The sequence below is a fragment of the Mercenaria mercenaria genome, chromosome 4, assembly GCF_021730395.1.
Source record: "Mercenaria mercenaria strain notata chromosome 4, MADL_Memer_1, whole genome shotgun sequence".
Lineage (NCBI taxonomy): Eukaryota > Metazoa > Mollusca > Bivalvia > Venerida > Veneridae > Mercenaria > Mercenaria mercenaria.
In genome coordinates, this window is record NC_069364.1 from 21,642,631 (window position 1) to 21,661,354 (window position 18,724).

At 35.8% G+C, this 18,724-nt stretch overlaps 1 protein-coding gene across 1 annotated transcript in view; it reads right to left on the reverse strand.

The window, feature by feature from the left end:
* LOC123551158 (origin recognition complex subunit 3-like) overlaps positions 1-18,724 on the reverse strand; it is a 106,871-nt gene that overhangs the window by 33,528 nt on the left and 54,619 nt on the right. The window contains exons 5-7 of the mRNA XM_045339880.2: positions 2,857-3,017; positions 2,011-2,109; positions 856-1,004 (exon numbers count right to left, since the gene is read on the reverse strand). Coding sequence (XP_045195815.2) covers positions 856-1,004; positions 2,011-2,109; positions 2,857-3,017 — 409 coding nt within the window. The remainder of the gene's footprint in view (positions 1-855; positions 1,005-2,010; positions 2,110-2,856; positions 3,018-18,724) is intronic.

Consider the following 18,724-nt stretch of genomic DNA (forward strand, 5'->3'; position numbering starts at 1 on the left):
TTTGACCTTTGACCTCTAAGTGTGACCTTGACCTTAGACCTAGGGACCTGGTTCTTGCGCATGACACTCCGTCTCATGATGGTGAACAACTGTGCCAAGTTTCATCAAAATCCCTTCATGCATGTAGAAGATATGCTCCAGACAAGGTCTGTGGACGCCGCCCGCCCACCCGCCCGCCCGCCAGGGGCGTTCCCATAATACGTCCCGTTTTTCAAACGGGCATATAAAAAGTCGAGTTAATATCCCTTAGGGGAGATGATATGTGTGGATCGTTTGGATCACAGTTCCTTTTTTGTCCAATTTGAATTTGAATATGGAGTCTGTCAAATTTGGTAAGTTAACTGATTGCTGTATATGGAGTCTGTCAAATTTGGTAAGTTAACTGATTGCTGTATATGGAGTCTGTCAAATTTGGTAAGTTAACTGATTGCTGTATATGGAGTCTGTCAAATTTGGTAAGTTAACTGATTGCTGTATATGGAGTCGGTCAAATTTGGTAAGTTAACTGATTGCTGTATATGGAGTCGGTCAAATTTGGTAAGTTAACTGATTGCTGTATATGGAGTCTGTCAAATTTGGTAAGTTAACTGATTGCTGTATATGGAGTCTGTCAAATTTGGTAAGTTATCTGATTGCTGTATATGGAGTCTGTCAAATTTGGTAAGTTAACTGATTGTTGTGACACAACTGTAATGATTTTGCAAAAGAAATTAAACTTTATTAACCAATGTCTACTAGCTACAAAACAAACAAAGTCAGCTATAAGAGATATTACTGACTCAGAATTCTGACATAGTTTGTGTGAACTCCTCTTCACATCTTCAGATTTTTCTAAAATGAAAGACAGTAAGGTACCTGGCTATAGCTATAAAGTCCTGCACAACTCGGGGAATGAAATTTTCAAAATCTTCCATCACAATTACAACTGGTGGGTAGGTTGCCATGGCAACAGATTTCCCATCTGCAGATTTACGCTTCTTAGGTGACGATCCTCCCTTTGTGCTCTGAAAGTCAATCAAAACAAAGTTGAAACTTCTGAAACCCGTTGTCTTCTTCTTCAGCAAGTGAAGCCAATTAAATTAAGCATTGCTGCAATAAGTCTATTACCATGATGCAAACACAGTACCTTTTAAAAACAGAAAACACAAAAATGAAATTTAAGGCTTTGCGAATGAAAGGTTATCTGAATTTCAGTGATATCTAATGATTCCTTTCACATAGGTTTTGAATGCCGAAGGCCCAAACAGTCATCTTTGACTAATTCTTTGACTCAAATGTCCCAAAAACAGCAATAGCCATCAACTGATAAAAGCAATGTTCCTATTTAGTATTATGTAGACTGAAGTTACAAATGTTCCCCAGTTACTGATCAGAAACTGTTTTAGTATTCAGGTCACTGTCACTTTAACCTTTCACCTACTTATCTTTAAAATAACTTATGTTATCCACTGACCACAGGCCATGTTCTATGAAGTTTGACACTCGTTCTGTCTGAGTCTAGCACCTTTTTTGGCAGTATTTCAATTATGTAACAGACGGCAGTTAACCTAACCAGTGTTCTGGATTCCGTAACAGTACAAACCTGGTCTCTGCAAGTAACTTCCCAAAAGGAATCAGAGGCAGAGGATGAATGAATTCAGAAACACCGTCTTTAATAAAATTGTCATGCAGATCATTTATCTCGCCCAGGAATCAAACACACAACCTTGCGATACGTAGATCTGCATTCTCTCTATTGAGCTAACTTAGTGGACAGGCTTGACACTCGTAGTCCCTAGCATTTTCCATTACTGGATCAGAAACCAACTGGTTAACTAACAGGATGAGAAGAATTACACTTACTCTTAATGAAGGTATAATTAAAATAATTGTAACATATTGAAATCAGTAAGATGTTGGTCATGGACTTATTATATTCCTAAAACACATATTTTGTCTTAAATTTACAACACTGCATTTCAAAAACTGTACGTATGAATTACTTTGAGCACACAATAAGGAAGAACTTACCAGGACCTTATTTCTGTACCATTTTGACAATGTTGATAAAGTCAAAGGTAATGACTTCATGTTTAGTTCTGCATCGTCTTCATCATCACCTTCATCTGCCTATAAAAACAAGTATTTCAATTCAGTTCACTATAATCCATATTTGTTTTGGTAATTCCAGTTAGACCATGGACATCATTACTGTACAGGTTTAAAGACTTTGTATTCCATGCACAGTATTCATGCTCAAGCAAATTTTTGGAAGTTTAACTATCATAATAGTATCTATTTATTTCGTTTGGGCTCTTTTCTGCTTGGGAGGGGGCCTCAGTTGCCGAATGGTTAAGGTAGCTGACTTCAAACCACCTGCCCCTCACCGATGTGGGTTTGAGCTTCACTTGGAATTCTTTATGTAAGGAAGCCATCCAGCTGGCTTACAGAAGGTAGGTAGTTCTACCCAGGTGCCCACTCGAGATGAAATTAATACACGGAGGGGCACCTGGGGTCTTCCTCCACCATCAAAGCTGGATAGTTGCCATATGACCAATAATTGTGTTAGTGCGATGTTAAACCCAACAAAATAAATAAATTCTCTGCTTAGGAAGGACTGACCCACAATGTAGAATGTAGCCAGTTTATTGCACCTTGAATACGACAAATGCAAACAAGTGTAGATTTGCTTCTAAATTCATTCAATTCATCTAATAAAATCCTTACAACCATCCTTTGGAAGCACAGACCATAACCAAGCCCAAGCACAATAATAGCAGACTTGGTTTGACAGAGTCATTTCATGAGACGTACAAGTTGACATTTAAGGTTAAATGAATGCTTTTGTATCTATATATCAGTTAAAGCTTGTCATACCAAACAATGTTTATCCAACAGCTGACTTAGCGTTCTGCTTAGTATACTTTTCACGTTTTGACAGTCCTTGGACTTGAGAATAGCAACTTGTGGGGTAACTCTGTCACGTAACATCACAACCAGGTTGCTGAACATTGTACTGTGGTCTGGTGTGTTCACTCCTGTAAATGGAAGTCATCAAAAATAAACAAACTGTAATTCATTTGTGTGATAAATGATAACCTATTTTGCAAAAGGTATGTGCTGAAAATATCAAACACCACTCACCTGTTAACCTTGGCCTTGGAATCATCAAGATAAACATTCTTACCAAGTTTCATGAAAATCGGGACATAAATGTGGCCTCTAAACTGTAAACAACCTTTTCCTTTGATGATCTGAGTTGTGACTGGGTTCTTGACCCCACATACCCCAGTTTCGAACTTAGCCTAGGAATCATCCAGATAAACAATCTAACCAACAAGTTTCATGAAGTTAGGGTAATAAATATGGCATCTGGAGTGTTAACATACTTTTCCTTTGATTTGAACAGGTGACCTAGTTTTTGACCCCATATGACCCAGTTTCCAACTTGGCCAGGAATCATCAAGATAAACAATCTAACCAAGTTTCATGACGATAGGGTCATAAATGTGGCCTCAAGAGTGTAAACAAGGTTTACCTCGATTTTAGTGGTAACCTGATTTTTTTCCCAACATGCCCCAGTTTCAAACTTGGCAAAGGAATTATCAAGATACACTGCGGAAAATAGTTCCGTATACAGGAGTGTACGCATTCCGTGTAACTCCTAATATACGGGCATATACGGAAACATTTTTCCCGTATAGGATGTTCCATATATGGAAATCCAGTATTCTTTAATTGGACATTCAGGTTTTTCTCACATGGATCAGTTCGTTCATACTTAGCATAAATACGTTTCAACAGTTTATGTCAGTATTCAAAGTTAGGGATTGTCAAGGTCCAAAAGTATGTTTAAGGCGTAGGTTTTGATTATACTTTCAGGAAAGATACCTTTTATATGATATTCGTATATTAGACATATAAGGGACCGTATACTCCCGTATATGCACATATTTTTCGCAGTGATAAACATTCTGACCAAGTTCATACATGCCATATTTTAAGACGATCAATAAGGGAGATTTGCCTCAGCAGGGCTTTTTTTAAGGACGTAGGTTACCTTAATATTTGTCTGTGCGCATGTCCAACCAAAAGCTAACTGACGATTTACGATGACGTTTATGACAAACTAAATGTGTTTGTATATATCCATTCTTCAGAAACCAAATCATGAACCTGTCTCCGATCTGATGCTTTATGGTTTAATAATGCAGAAATAACTAGAGCTATCACTAAAGGTGATGAATGTACCCCCCGCATGCACTGACACAGTACATTGCAATCTGACACACACAAGACTGCATAATTATGTGGACTGTATGTATATAGACTGTATGTATAGGTATAGTAACAAAAAACAAAGTCCCATAACTATGCAGAATATTTATCTAAAAGAATGTAACATGCACCATGCACAACTAGGGTTGGTACTGATCACTTGTGTGAAGTTTCATTAAATTGTGTGAAAGGGTTTGGTAGATTAGGCACGCACAAGACTGCATATGCAGACTGTATGTACATAGTATGTTAACAAGAAACAAAGTCCCATAACTCTGCAATTTTTGTCGCTGAAAGAACCTAACATGCCCCATGCACAACTACTGTTGTTACTGATCACTTGTGTGAAGTTTCATTAAATTGTGTCAAGGGGATGAGGAGAGATGGTGCGCACAAGATTGTGTCTATGTATATAGTATAGTAACAAAAAAACAAAGTCCCATAACTCTGCAAATTTTTTTTCTAAAAGAACCTAACATGCCCCATGCACAACTACTGTTGGTACTGATCACTTGTGTGAAGTTTCATTAAATTGTGTCAAGGGGATGAGGAGAGATGGTGCGCACAAGATTGTGTCTATGTATATAGTACAGTAACAAAAAAACAAAGTCCCATAACTCTGCAAATTTTTTTTCTAAAAGAACCTAACATGCCCCATGCACAACTACTGTTGGTACTGATCACTTGTGTGAAGTTTCATTAAATTGTGCCAAGGGGATGAGGAGAGATGGTGCGCACAAGATTGTGTCTATGTATATAGTATAGTAACAAAAAAACAAAGTCCCATAACTCTGCAAATTTTTTTTCTAAAAGAACCTAACATGCCCCATGCACAACTACTGTTGGTACTGATCACTTGTGTGAAGTTTCATTAAATTCTGTCAAGGGGATAAGGAGAGATGGTGCGCACAAGATTGCGTCTACGGAAAGACGACCAGACGGACAGACAGACAGACGGACAGACAACCTGAAACCAGTATACCCCCCCTTACAACTTTGTTGTCGTGGGGTACAATGAATAAATTGTCGAAGAAATGCTTCAAAACAATGTTGTCTTAAAATGACATCATTTACGTCATGATGTTACGTGTCAGTTACCGCGCAAAATTAATAGCTTTTATTTTGAAAGTACATAATTCTGTGCATTTTCTTTATTTGAACTATTTTCAAACAACCATTATTTGCTGAAATATTTTTATGAGTCTTTTGCTCTGAATAATAATCAATATTTTGCTTCTTTTATGTACTTATATTGAAATGTTATGCGGAATGTAAGAAAATGTATGATGGTAACCAATGTTATTTGGAATATAGCTGGGTGAAAGGTTACTTGTTACGGCCGTTTTCAAATAGAAAGACAGACAGTTTGATTTGTAATACCTATTTTTCAGTTTCCGTTGATAATTTGTTACTTATATACTAAAACTAAGCTCTAAAATTGTTCAAATTTCAGTAGAAAATGGTGGTTTCTTGAACTGAACTGATGTTACCATGGAAACAAAGCCCGTGACCGATATATCTGAATGTAAAATTCAAAAGCGTTGACACTGTTCTATTTAAGGAAAACAGCTTCGGCTTTTTATTTCCATTTCAACAATATCTACAAGAACAAGCAAATTCGATGAATTGGTATCCCCAGCCGAAAGGGTTTGTGGTGAGGAATGGCAAAAAAATATATCCGGCAAATAGTTAAGGATGTTAATAAGAAGCAAATAATTTCATTAGTCAAAATCAATTTAACAGAAAACAAATGTTTAATTAAAGAGTACATAATAAATGTATGATACTTTGATCCTGACTAAAGAATTTATCTTGAATGGGATATGCTTACTGTAATAAGCTTAGCTTATAAAAATTAAATGCAGTTAATTGAAATGCAAGCTTGAAGTTTAACTGGAACAAAATATTGTCTTTGAGTGGTTTGGCACCAGGTGTTGCTGTTTAACATGTACATTTGAACTTAAAAGAACAGAATGTCCTTAAGAGAACACAGGTAAGATATCTTGAACATGGCTGAGGGCAAGGTTTGTGCAGTCACAACTTAACATGTTGAAGGTTTGAACATTTAAAAAAAAAAAACAAGAGTGCAAGAATGTCACAATATACGCCCATCGCAGCAAATTAGCAAATAGCAGCTGTGTTTGCAGATGGAATCTTAACTTTGTGGTTGTTTAGTAATTATTGTAATTCTTTTGTTTTTCTATGTCCACAAAAAAACTCCTTACCAAGTAGAGATACCTTAAAATACACCTAAAATTTGAAAGTAACATCTATGTTGTACCACAGAAAAGTGATCTTTGTTTTTTCCTATGGTCAATTATAAAAAAGTTACAGTATAGGTTATTTATAGTAACAACTAAGGGAAGTTAAACATAAAAAAAAAAAAAAAAAAAAAAAAAAAAAAAATCCAAAAAAAATTTGTAAGTCCACACAAATCTCCTTACCCTGTAGAGATAGGTCAAAATACACCTCAACATTGGATGTAATATGCATGTTGTACTACAGAAAAGTAGTCTCGATTTTTCCCTACAACTAGTAACATACATGTGATCTCCCGCGCGGGAGGGTCAAATTCCCGATTTTTTCACCTTGCCTCCCGTCTCCCGACCAAAGCCATAGTTCTCCCGCTTTTCAAAAAAAATCAATATTATGAATGGGTTGATAATTACCGAGGAATAAACATGTTTACACAGTAAATCAAAGTGTCACCGTATTATACATGTTTCACACGCATGTAGCTGGAGGAAAGAGTTGTTTTTTACAGGTGAATTATTAATTGTTTGTTTTGATAAGGGATTAGACAAGCAGGGCCTTTTCCACCTGTCTCACGGGGCCGAATATCGGCCCATTCTCAATGCCAGTTACGCTCCATTTTTTTTACCAATTTGAAGCAAAAAACTCCCAGTCATAAGAAATAATTCCCAACTGAAATGAATTTTAATTATTCAAAAAAAGTTTTGTTCGGTAATATTGTTGGAAAAACCAACCCATTACTATTTTTAGAACAGGAGTGTTATTTCCCCTTATGCAGTTACGCCATTTTCTTCCAATGTTTACCAAATTAATTTCTTACTAAAATCGGACTTATTTCATTGAAAATTGGATGAAAATACACACTCATTTATTTAATAATATCAATCTACATTATTTTGGTATGGGTAAATACATGTTGATGCATTTCTGTTCTCTATTTTTCATGCCAAAATCATCAGTATTTTTATACGAAAGTGGGTGGGGTAAGGAATTTACATACTTTATGAGTTGTGTTCAGACCAATATAAAGCTTCGTTTTTTTTTTTTCAGTCCTCGAGCAGAATAATGTTAATGCATGTTCACCACCATTTCAGGCCTAAATTGAGACTTTGTTTCTACAAATTTAATCTGTTAAGAAAGTTTAAAGTTAGAACAAGATGGAGCTTCTGTAAGACAGCATGCTCGACTTTTCTCAGTGATTAACTCTGAATTAAAGCTTTGCCAGTAAAAGGGGCAATTAAAGCTTTGCTAGTAAAAGGGGCATAATAGTCAATAGCTTTGAATGTACAGATATATTAGACATTATATAAAACTTTAACAAAAAAATGTAAGTTAAAAAGTGGCATAACGCTGTCAAAATTCAAATCAAGAGTTATGAGGATCGTTTCTTCTGGTGTATACATTATTGTGTGGCCAAAAATACTGGATTTTGTCTCTAACTTATGTGTCCGCGCGCTTAATTTATGTCGATAAAAAACCTCCAGTTTTGAGACCCCAACTCCAGCTGAAAAATGGCAAACCTCCAGTTTTGGGATTCTGAACTTATCACATGTATGCTAGTAATGAAAAAGTTGCAATATAAGCTATTTATAGTAACAACAAAGGGAAGTAATTCTAAAGAAGAGACCTGCGCATGACACTTTGTCTTATGATGGTGAACAATTGTGCCAAGTTATATCAAAATCCTTCCATGCATGAAGAAGAAATGCTCCGGACAAAGTTTTCATTCTTGTATCCTTTGACCTCTATAGTACCCTATATAGTTAACCCTAGAATCTTCTAAGGGCCATAACTCTGGTGTTACTTGGGCAATCTGTCTGAAACTCGATGGGCCCCATAACCTCATAGTGGTGAATATGTATATGAAGTTGTTTTTTTTTTGAAAAAAATCTAAAATAAGGAATGATTTTTTTTTTTGATTTTTTTTTTTTTGTGTGTGTGTGGGGGGGGGGGGGGGGATGTGATCAAGGTATCGGGGTGACCAGGTGTGGGTACACAACTTCCCATGTTTACAATAAATGTTCATGGAAAAGAATGAAAGAAATTTAATGAAATTCTACCAAATGGTAAGTTTGTTATGTACAAATATGTGGATTTTTATACAATTAAAGGGCAATAACTCTTAATTTACAAATAAATCCGAACGAAATTTTGTGTACACAACCACATTATGGTGATCCAAATTCTGTTTAAATTCGTAGTTCTAGGTCAAATATATCAAAAGTTATGATGCAGAAATTGCCATATTTATAGTACCCTATATAGATAACACTAGAAACTTCTAAGGGCCATAACTCTGTTGTTACTTGGGCAATCTGACTGAAACTTGACGGGCCGCAAGAACTCATAGTGGTGAACATGTATATGAAGTTTTAAATAAATATTCCCTACCATTTCCTAGATATGGCTCCGGACAGACGGAAAGACGGACGGACGGACAACGCCAAAACTATATCCCTCCGACTTTCGTCGGGGGATAATAATAGCAGTATGCTGAACGATTTTTCCATGAAAAATGCCAAACGAAGGGTACTGCTACAAGTATTTTAAGCTGTGAAATTTGATTGAATAAATGCAAATAACACGAATTGTATCTTACGTTAGAAATAATATGTTTTAAAGCTACATTAACGAAAAAGATAATTTTATTCAATATTTTTTGTAAGAAATTACGACAAAAAGCTAGATAATAGCTATTTTAAACATCTCTGTTGTCACAGTTACTTTAAACTTTAAGAAAAATTGGGTACCATGTAAAGTGCTTGTTATTTTGCTAATATTACCCAAATATTCCATGTTGGTCATTAACAGAATGGCACTGCAGTCGTAGAAAACCCCATTTTTATACATAGTTGTTTAAAAATGAGAGAAAATGCGTTACCATGGAAACACATGCCCCGCGACATATACATTTTAACCTTATATTAGAAAGCTAATGCGCATACTAGTAAAATTGTCAATTATGCAGACATCTACAGATATCAATGAAACCAAAATACGCTGAAAAGTGTAAAATATCTGTATTTTCCTTCTTCTTTCAATATAAAATACCTTTGTAGGGTCATGTTCTTCAAACCTGGATAAGAATTGAACTTGAAGGGACAGAGATAAACAAAATTGAGATTGTAGTAGTTGAAACATCAAATTAAACGACATACAAAAAAATGCTGCGGTTCAACTAATTTGAATTTACCCTGGTAACAAGGTAACCTACCTCCTTAAGGGAGATTTGGTTAAAAATAAGGGAGACTTTTATTCGCTCACTTTTTACGCGCTTAATAGCCGTTTTCATGAAAATATCATCAAGTTTTTTTACATTGAATTGATGAGTGGAGCCACAGTTGTATACAGAATGCATGATTATTACTTATAGCACTTAACCTAATCCAAGGAAATTCAGAATTCCATGAAAGATTGAACCAGGAACTTTGTTTTTGCTTTATGTGTTGATGCTTCTGCATCTGGAGAGAGTGATCTCTTTGATATGTTTAAGCATACAATACTCAAAAGATTGCGGAGATATCATGTCAAAACAGTCTTTTAAGGGCAGTCATTTCTTTTCATAAATGAAGCTGTTAAAACAAAAATGAAAGTCATTCTTTTGCTGGATTGGCCGTATTAGATTAAAACTACATGTATTTAACCTAGGAATTCTTTTCCTGTTAATTACTGCAACATGACAATATCACAAAGGAATGGCAGTCAATCAATCGAGCAGTATGAATTGCAATTTATTTCATAAAATTCACTTATCCGAATTTCTGTGTAGTCTGACATTAACTTGCCAATTTTGTTAAGTTGTTGTCGATTTTTAGCTCGACTATTCATAGAATAGTGAGCTATTGCACTCGCCCATGCGTCGGCGTCGGCGTCTGCGTCCGCGTCCGCGTCCCGATTTTGGTTAAGGTTTTGTATGTAAGCTGGTATCTCAGTAACCACTTGTGGGAATGGATTGAAACTTCACACACTTATTGACTGTGACAAACTGACTTACACTGCACAGGTTCCATAACTCTATTTTGCTTTTTTACAAAATTATGCCCCTTTTTCGACTTAGAAATTTTTGGTTAAGGTTTTGTATGTAAGCTGGTAACTCAGTAACCACTTGTGGGAATGGATTGAAACTTCACACACTTATTCACTGTGATGAACTGATCTACATTGCACAGGTTCCATAACTCTATTTTGCTTTTTTACAAAATTATGCCCCTTTTTCGACTTAGAAATTTTTGGTTAAGGTTTTGTATGTAAGCTGGTATCTCAGTAGTTACTAATGGGAATGGATTGAAACTTCACATACTTGTTCACTATCATGATTTGACATGCACTAAGCAAGTCCCATAACTCTACTATCTTTTTTTTCAAAATTATGCCCCTTTTTCGACTTAGCAGTTTTTGGTTAAATTTTGTATGTAATCTGATATCTCAGTATCCACTAATTGGAATGGATTGAAACTTCACACACTTGTTCACTGTCATGATCTAACATGCACTGTGAAGGTCCCATAACTCTACCTGGCATTTTTACAAAATTATGCCCCTTTGACTTAGCACTTTTTTGTTAAGTTTTTGTATGTAAGCTGGTATCTCAGTATCCACAAATTGGAAAGGATTGAAACTTCACACACTTGTTCACTGGCATGATATGACATGCAGTACAGAGGTTCAATACCTCTACTTTGCATTTTACAAAATTATGCCCCTTTTTCAACTTGTATTCATTCAATTGACAAGGCTGTTGAATAGTCGAGCGTTGCTGTCCTCCGACAGCTCTTGTTTTGCATGTTGTGCAAGTATTTAAATTGAGAAACATAAACTCGGTGTTAGCACTAATCTGTCTCATCCTCTGATGGCTCGATAAATATGGGAAAAGAGTGTTTTCCGACAAATATAAAATATAAGGTCAGCGAAAAAAAAGACTGGTTTACATATTGTTTTGAAAAATTACAGATCAGTGGCTTTGATGTTATTGAATCAGTCTAAAATCCCGCATGCACATGTTTACAACTGCCTATGGGTAAGATTAAAATGGTTAATTGTTTGCAGATGGTGACAGTAGGTGGTAAGATAATTAATGCCTCAGGAGTGTATCTCTCGATAAACAAGCTAGGGATTATAGACAACTATGAAAATTATGTTTGAAGAGTATTTCCGGGCTACTTGATATTGAATTTCAAGTATTTTCTAAAGGTCTACACAGGGTCCGAGATACGACTTTTCGACAGAGGACTTTTTTTCCGAATTTATTTTTTATGGGAGTTTTTCATGTCCCGGTGGGAGACCAGGAGATATACTGAAAATACGGGAGAAAAAGTCTCCCGGCGGGAGATGTGGCATGTATGCAAGTTTCATGCATAATTATAAGGTCATAAACACAGCCTCCAGAGTACTGACAAGCTTTTCCTTGGATCTGAATGGTGAGCTAGTTTTTGACCCCACATGACCTAGTTTCAAACATTGCCTTGGAATCATCTAGATAACATTAATTTTGTTTATATGAAGATAGGGTAATAAATTTGGCCTCAAGAGTGTTAACAAGCTTTTCCTTTCATCTGAACAGGTGACCTTGTTTTTGACCCCACATTACCTAGTTTCAAACACTGCCTAGGAATCATCAAGATAACATTCTGACCAAGTTTTATGAAGATAGGGTCATAAATGGACTCTAAGAGTGTTAACAAGCTTTTCCTTCAATTTGACCTGGTGACCTAGTTTTCGACCCTAGATAACTCAGTATGAACTTGGCATAGGAATCATCAAGATAAACATTCTGTGCAAATTTGTATCAAATCAATGCAAAAATGAAACCTATATACGTCTTAAAGGTCAGTAACTCTAGAACCCAAGAAGGAATCAAGCCAATTTTCGAAAGAAACCGAGGTCTTATTGTGACTTTTTGTGTGTGTAAGTGTTGATAAAATCAAATGTGAAATGTCACTTCTATCATGTTCACAAGGTAAAAATTAACAAATTTTGACTCTTTCAGAAGTCGGTCAGCACAGTTACTCTAGAACCTATTATCGGATCTGATGGATTCATCATGGAATCGAAGATCTATAATTGTTGTTAAAGATATTTTCAAGTCTCTTTAATGGCTGCAAAAGCCAAAATAGCAAATATTTGGCCTTTTCATTTATTTATTTGGGTTTTATGGCACACCAACACAGTATAGGTTATATAGTGCCAAAACAGGACTACAAATTTTGGTTGCACATCTCATTTACATCGAAATAAAAACATGAGATATGGAATCAAAATTTGCATACCTGTTGGAATCACAGAGTTACTACAAAACCAAGTGTTAAGACCCTATTAGTCGCCTCTTACAATCATGCAAGGGTAAGGCAGTGGTTCCAATTCTTTTCATGCACAGATTGTCCTAGAACCACATGGGGCCATAACTCTGGAACTCATGACGGAATCTGGACAGTTTCCAAAAGGAACCAAGGTATCATGCCAACACAAGTTGTGTGACGTTTGATTAAAATCTATTGCAAATTGCAGTCGCTACCATGTTCACAAGCCAAATTTGTAAATTTTGGCCCTTTAAGGGGTCATAACTCTGGAACCCATGATGGGTTCTGGCCAGTTTCTGAAAGGAACCGAGGTATTATGCCAATACAAATTGTGGACAGATGATGGACAGAGAAAGGGCATTCACAAAAGCTCATCCTGTCACAATGTGACAGATGATCTTAGAAAGGCTTCATTTTTACTTTTTATATATGCAAATAAATTAAACTTAAACAGGCCAATCTTAAAAGAATAAAAAACAGTTTTCTGTTCACCATAAGTGCTCTCCTTAAAGGCAGGTAACAATTGGCTATCCAAACAAGATTAGTGTTTGAGTTATCCTCCAGTTCAAACAGAAACAGGAAGTAAACAAGGAAAGACCGCAACTAGGCATTACAAACATCCGTTCTGAAGAGGTTTATAAAAATCAATTTGCTCACTTCAAACCAAACAAAGGTATGTAATTTTACACATTTAAAGATATTTTCACCATAAATTAGTTTACAATCTTGTGGTTTCATTCAAAAGTTATTTCACGGGAGCTTGAGTATGTAGATTTCAAATAAATGGAAATTCTATTTACTGTGAAATCAATTAAATTCGCTGGCATGAAATTTAGCGCAAACGTGAAAAAGGGCTGTTTCACGGGGGCTTTAATTCGCTCATTTTCAGTTTATAAATGAAAAAATGAATTAAAAAATAATAAATAGCGCAGTCTTAAATTCGCACATCAGTTCTAGCGCGAAATTACGCGAATAAAAGTGATTTCACAGTAGTGGTTTTTGAGTTGTTTAATAGGTACAACCACACACTACACAAAAAATAATTCCCATCAGTATCGAAGATTTCACAAAAGTTTAAAATAAAGTATCAATTACAAAACTTTTCATGCCCTCGAGCACTGCTTAAGCTGAACACTATTACACATGTGTAGGATGGACTCCATGATCCCAAAGGACCAGAAAATATTAACAGCACTGAATCCTGGTACAGGGAGAACAAGTACAAATTTATCTACAAGGCCAATAACTATCTTCAGCCTAAGTTAGCACCAAGTTTTATTCCAATCATCTGTATATTGTCCACATCAAAGAACACCTCCACACAATGTTTCTTTTGGCAAGCCACTATGGATACTTTTCAAATTACTCTGGTTCATATAATAATGGCCCCTTGACATGATCAAGTGATAAGAATCTGAGAGAGTAAAGTGCTGATTTTCCCCATGAAGCCTTGACCCTTATCATGCCAGACACGATTGATTCTGCCTTTGCGGCCAGTGTAGATCATGATGATCTGCACTGTTTGTCATTCAGTCAGACTGAGTATCTATTGGGTAAGCACCCAATGGTACTGTCCAAATTGAACAAGAGCTGTCCATAAGACAGCCAAGCTCGACTATTCGAAATATTGGCCCAGAAGCAGGAAAATATTACCCAAAAAGGTTAAATATCAAAAGAGTTTTAAGTTCAAAAGGGGACATAATTTGACCAAAATGCATATCAGTTATGGGATTTGCAGCTATCAACTAGTTTTACAACCCCGAAGGCACATGTGAAGTTTCAATTCAGTATCTGCATTAGTTTTGGAGATAGAAACTTGCATGTAAAACTTTAACCAAAATTTTCTAAGTTCAAAAGGGGGCATAATTTGCCCAAAATACATGCCAGAGTTATGGGACTTGACCCAGTGAGGTTGGTAATTGATATAGAAAAGAAAAAATAAGTTTCAAATCTATATGCCTTTTAGTAATAGCTGTATGTACTTGCATGCAAAACTTTAACCAGAATTTTCTAAGTCCAAAAGGGGGCATAATTTGGCCAAAATGAAGGTCAAAGTTATTGGACTTGCTGCTATCAACTAGTTTTATAACCCCGAAGACACATGTTAAGTTTCAATTCAATATCTGCATTAGTTTTGGAGATAGTAACTTGCATGTAAAACTTTAACCAGAATTTTCTAAGTTCAAAAGGGGGCATAATTTTCTCAAAATACATGTCAGAGTTATGGGACTTGACCCAGTGAGGTTGGTAATTGATCTAGAAAAAGAAAAAATAAGTTACAAATCTCTGTGCCTTTTAGAAATAGCTGTATGTACTTGCACGCAAAACTTTAACCAGAATTTTCTAAGTCCAAAAGGGGGCATAATTTGGCCAAAATGAAGGTCAGAGTTATGGGACTTGCTGCTATCAACTAGTTTTATAACCCTGAAGACACATGTGAAGTTTCAATTCAATATCTGCATTAGTTTTGGAGATAGTAACTTGCATGTAAAACTTTAACCAAAATTGCCTAAGTCCAAAAGGGGGCATAATTTGCTCAAAATACATGTCAGAGTTATGGGACTTGACCCAGTGAGGTTGGTAATTGACCTAGAAAAAGAAAAAATAAGTTTCAAAGCTATATGCCTTTAATTGATGGCTGTATGTACTTGCATGCAAAAACTTAACCAAGGTGTGACGCCGACGCCAGGGTGAGTAGAATAGCTAGACTATTCTTCGAATAGTCGAGCTAAAAATGGACAAGTTCATTGTAGAAATTTAGCAGGATAAGGGTTAAATCTACAGGAGATTCCAGACAAAACATTTCGAGCCACTTATCTGCATCTCCATACTTTCTTTATGACTATTTTTTTTCTGTATTTCTTAGTCAGTTACTGCTTTACTTTTCAGAATGTTTCAAGCGCCAGAGTACATTGAGCCAGTGTCGGTATTACTGTCAGAGGTTCTTTCTGATATAGTAGATGAGAGGATTGTACATAAAAAAAGAAGAGCAGCTTTACTGGGTGAATCTATGTACACAAAATCATTACAACTATTGGATAGAAACATTACAGCATACCACTTTGGCAGTCAGTCAGAGGGCACGACAACACGGCATCTTAAATCAGACACTGACGAATTATTGAGTTTAAATGACTGTAATGTGATACAAAAAAGGAGTGAATGGAAAACGGGTGTACAAAATTATCTGATGATCCAGGATGGTACTGTATCACCTGGCTATTGTCTTCTGCAACTTCTGAGAAATGATAATCCACTTCCATATCATACTGTACCTAATAAATATTTCAGTGAAAGAAAAGGAAAAATATTGTTAAAGAATTCAATCATGTTTGCATTAGGAGCTGCTGCCAAAGGAGGAATAAGACATGGTCCAGCACAAACATTACCACCACAACCTGGGTTAAATGATTTGGACATGGTTACTGCTTTACCCTGTAAATCCTGGCCTCTACAAGCAAGGCAGTGGTTAGACTGGCAAGGTGTAGGTCAGTGGCCTTCAGCTGACATAAGAAGAAAATGTGGCGATACTGGATGTTTCCTTGTTGGTCTTGGAAGCAAGGGCAGTGAACATGAGGAACTTGAATGGAGAATATCAACATCCTTAGCAGAAAGGATCTTGATGTTCAGTCTCGATATAACACAGATTCGATGTTACATCTTGATGAAGATGATATTGAAAACCTTTATCAAGCCATACTTTGAAGATACCATTTCAAGTTTCATGTGTAAAACGGTTATGTTTCATTGTATCGCAAATACACATTCTTACACCTGGAAAGAAAACAACATACTTGGGTGCCTATCATTATGTTTATTTGTCTTACACAACTGCATTTTGAATGAAAATTGTCCGCATTTTATCATACCTGGAAACAATTTGATGAAAGGAAATATACCAGACATATATAAACCTTACATTCTACAAAAACTATGTGATGTTGTAACTGATAGGTGTATAGCATTACTGGGGATTGAGTGTGAGGATCTTGGTTTAAGGCTTCAGCTTAAAATGAATAATTTAAGCTTATTCAAAGAAAGCGATATTGTTTCAGGCTATATATTAAAGGCATATGCACTTGAAACTGATTATTTCATATTAAGGTCTTGTTTAACTTCTATCAGCAACAGAAGTAACAAAGAAGCTGTACAAACACTGCTGAAGTATATTTTCAAATTAGCTGATATCTCTAATCAATGTGAAGAAGTTGACAAAACAGCATGCTGCCTTCTTGCACAATGGTTGTGTACATACCTGGGAACTGCCCTAGCATCCCAAAGCATTCATTTGTACAATACAGTATCAGCAGAAGCTCTCACCATGATCTCCTTGGGTTTGAACACAGACGTTGCTTCCAGTAAACTGAAGCTTGCATCAATCTATTACTGTAGGGAATACTCAGAAAACAGAAATTACACTAAGGAATATTGAAAGAAGCTATGACCTAACCACAGTTGAGCCTATTTGTTGTTGCCATTTTTTCATCAGAGAAGCTCCAAGAAAAGGATTTCTTAAATTATCCAATGATCATAATGAAGAAGCTATACAGGACATTACCGCATTCTGTGTTAAATTTCTGCCATATGAAATAAAATGTGTTCCACATGAACTTAAGTATGAAATGTTTAAATCTTTGGAAGATGATCTAGCAGAAAAACCCCCCAATGACCATTGGGAAAAATGGGCTATGGTTGATTCTCTCTCTTACCTCTACTTTCTACAATACAAGACCTATAGTTGTCTTGGGAGACAAGATGAAAAGAAAAGAGCACTGTCTAACCTTCTCGGGACAATTGACCGAGAACAAGATCTTGGACACAGGGAAACAGCCTTAAATTTACTGGGACAATGCTTGGAACAAGAGAACCGGGCTACAGACGCTTTACGTTGCTATTTAATATCCTTAAACCTAAGAAAAAGATACAATACTGCAAAGATCCATATCTGTAGACTTTTATCAAGTTTACTAACTAAAAGTAGAGGTCAAGCAAAACAGTTTGGTTGGCATAAAAACTAGACATTAACTTTATTTTTTTGGCAATATTTTACTAATCTGGGTATATATTTCACATTAAAACAAGTTTCAGCTAATTAATTTTCCTGTGACACCACATAATCATGTTAAATTTTAACAAGAGATCACAGAGTGATCTTGGCGCCAACCATTGAGCCATTTTTGAATGTTCAAAATTTCAAGACTAGCTCAAAATCCAGTAACTATGTCAGAATCCAAGTAATCACAGACCTTGGATCCAGTGATCAATTAACTTTTGATACACAAAACTATGCATGTGCTTCAAATTTGAAGGCTGTAGCCTGAGAAATGTGAAAGTAGGTACTAAGTAAAAATCAAGTTCAAAGTTCAATTCAGAACACAAAACTACATGTGGTCCAAATTTGAAGTCTGTAGCTTGTGAAATGTGAAAGTAGGTCATTAGGTCAATCTCAAGGTCATAATTTATTTCGGTACACAAAACTATGCATGTGGTCCAAATTTGAAGGCTGTAGCTTGAGAAATGTAAAGTAGGTCACTAGGTCAAAATCAAGGTCAAATTTCATTTCGGAACACAAAATACGCATGTTGTCCCAATTTGAAGCATGTACCTTCAAAATTGTGATTTAGCCACTCAAAACTATACATGTAGCCCAAATTTGGATGTTGTTGGTTAAAAACAAAGAAATAGGTCACTAGATCAAAATAAGTGTCATTGACCCTAAACAAGAGAGATGACACCATTAATGAGTTATATGCACTTATTTTTTTTTCTAATTATGGAAAAAAAGAGAATGCACATATAATTAGTAATTACTTAATTACAACTAACAAGAGCTCGACGAATACGAAATGCCCCCCTTAATGCATTCAGTAATTGCACAAGGAACAGAAATTCTACTGTTCTGGTTCAATGTCATATTG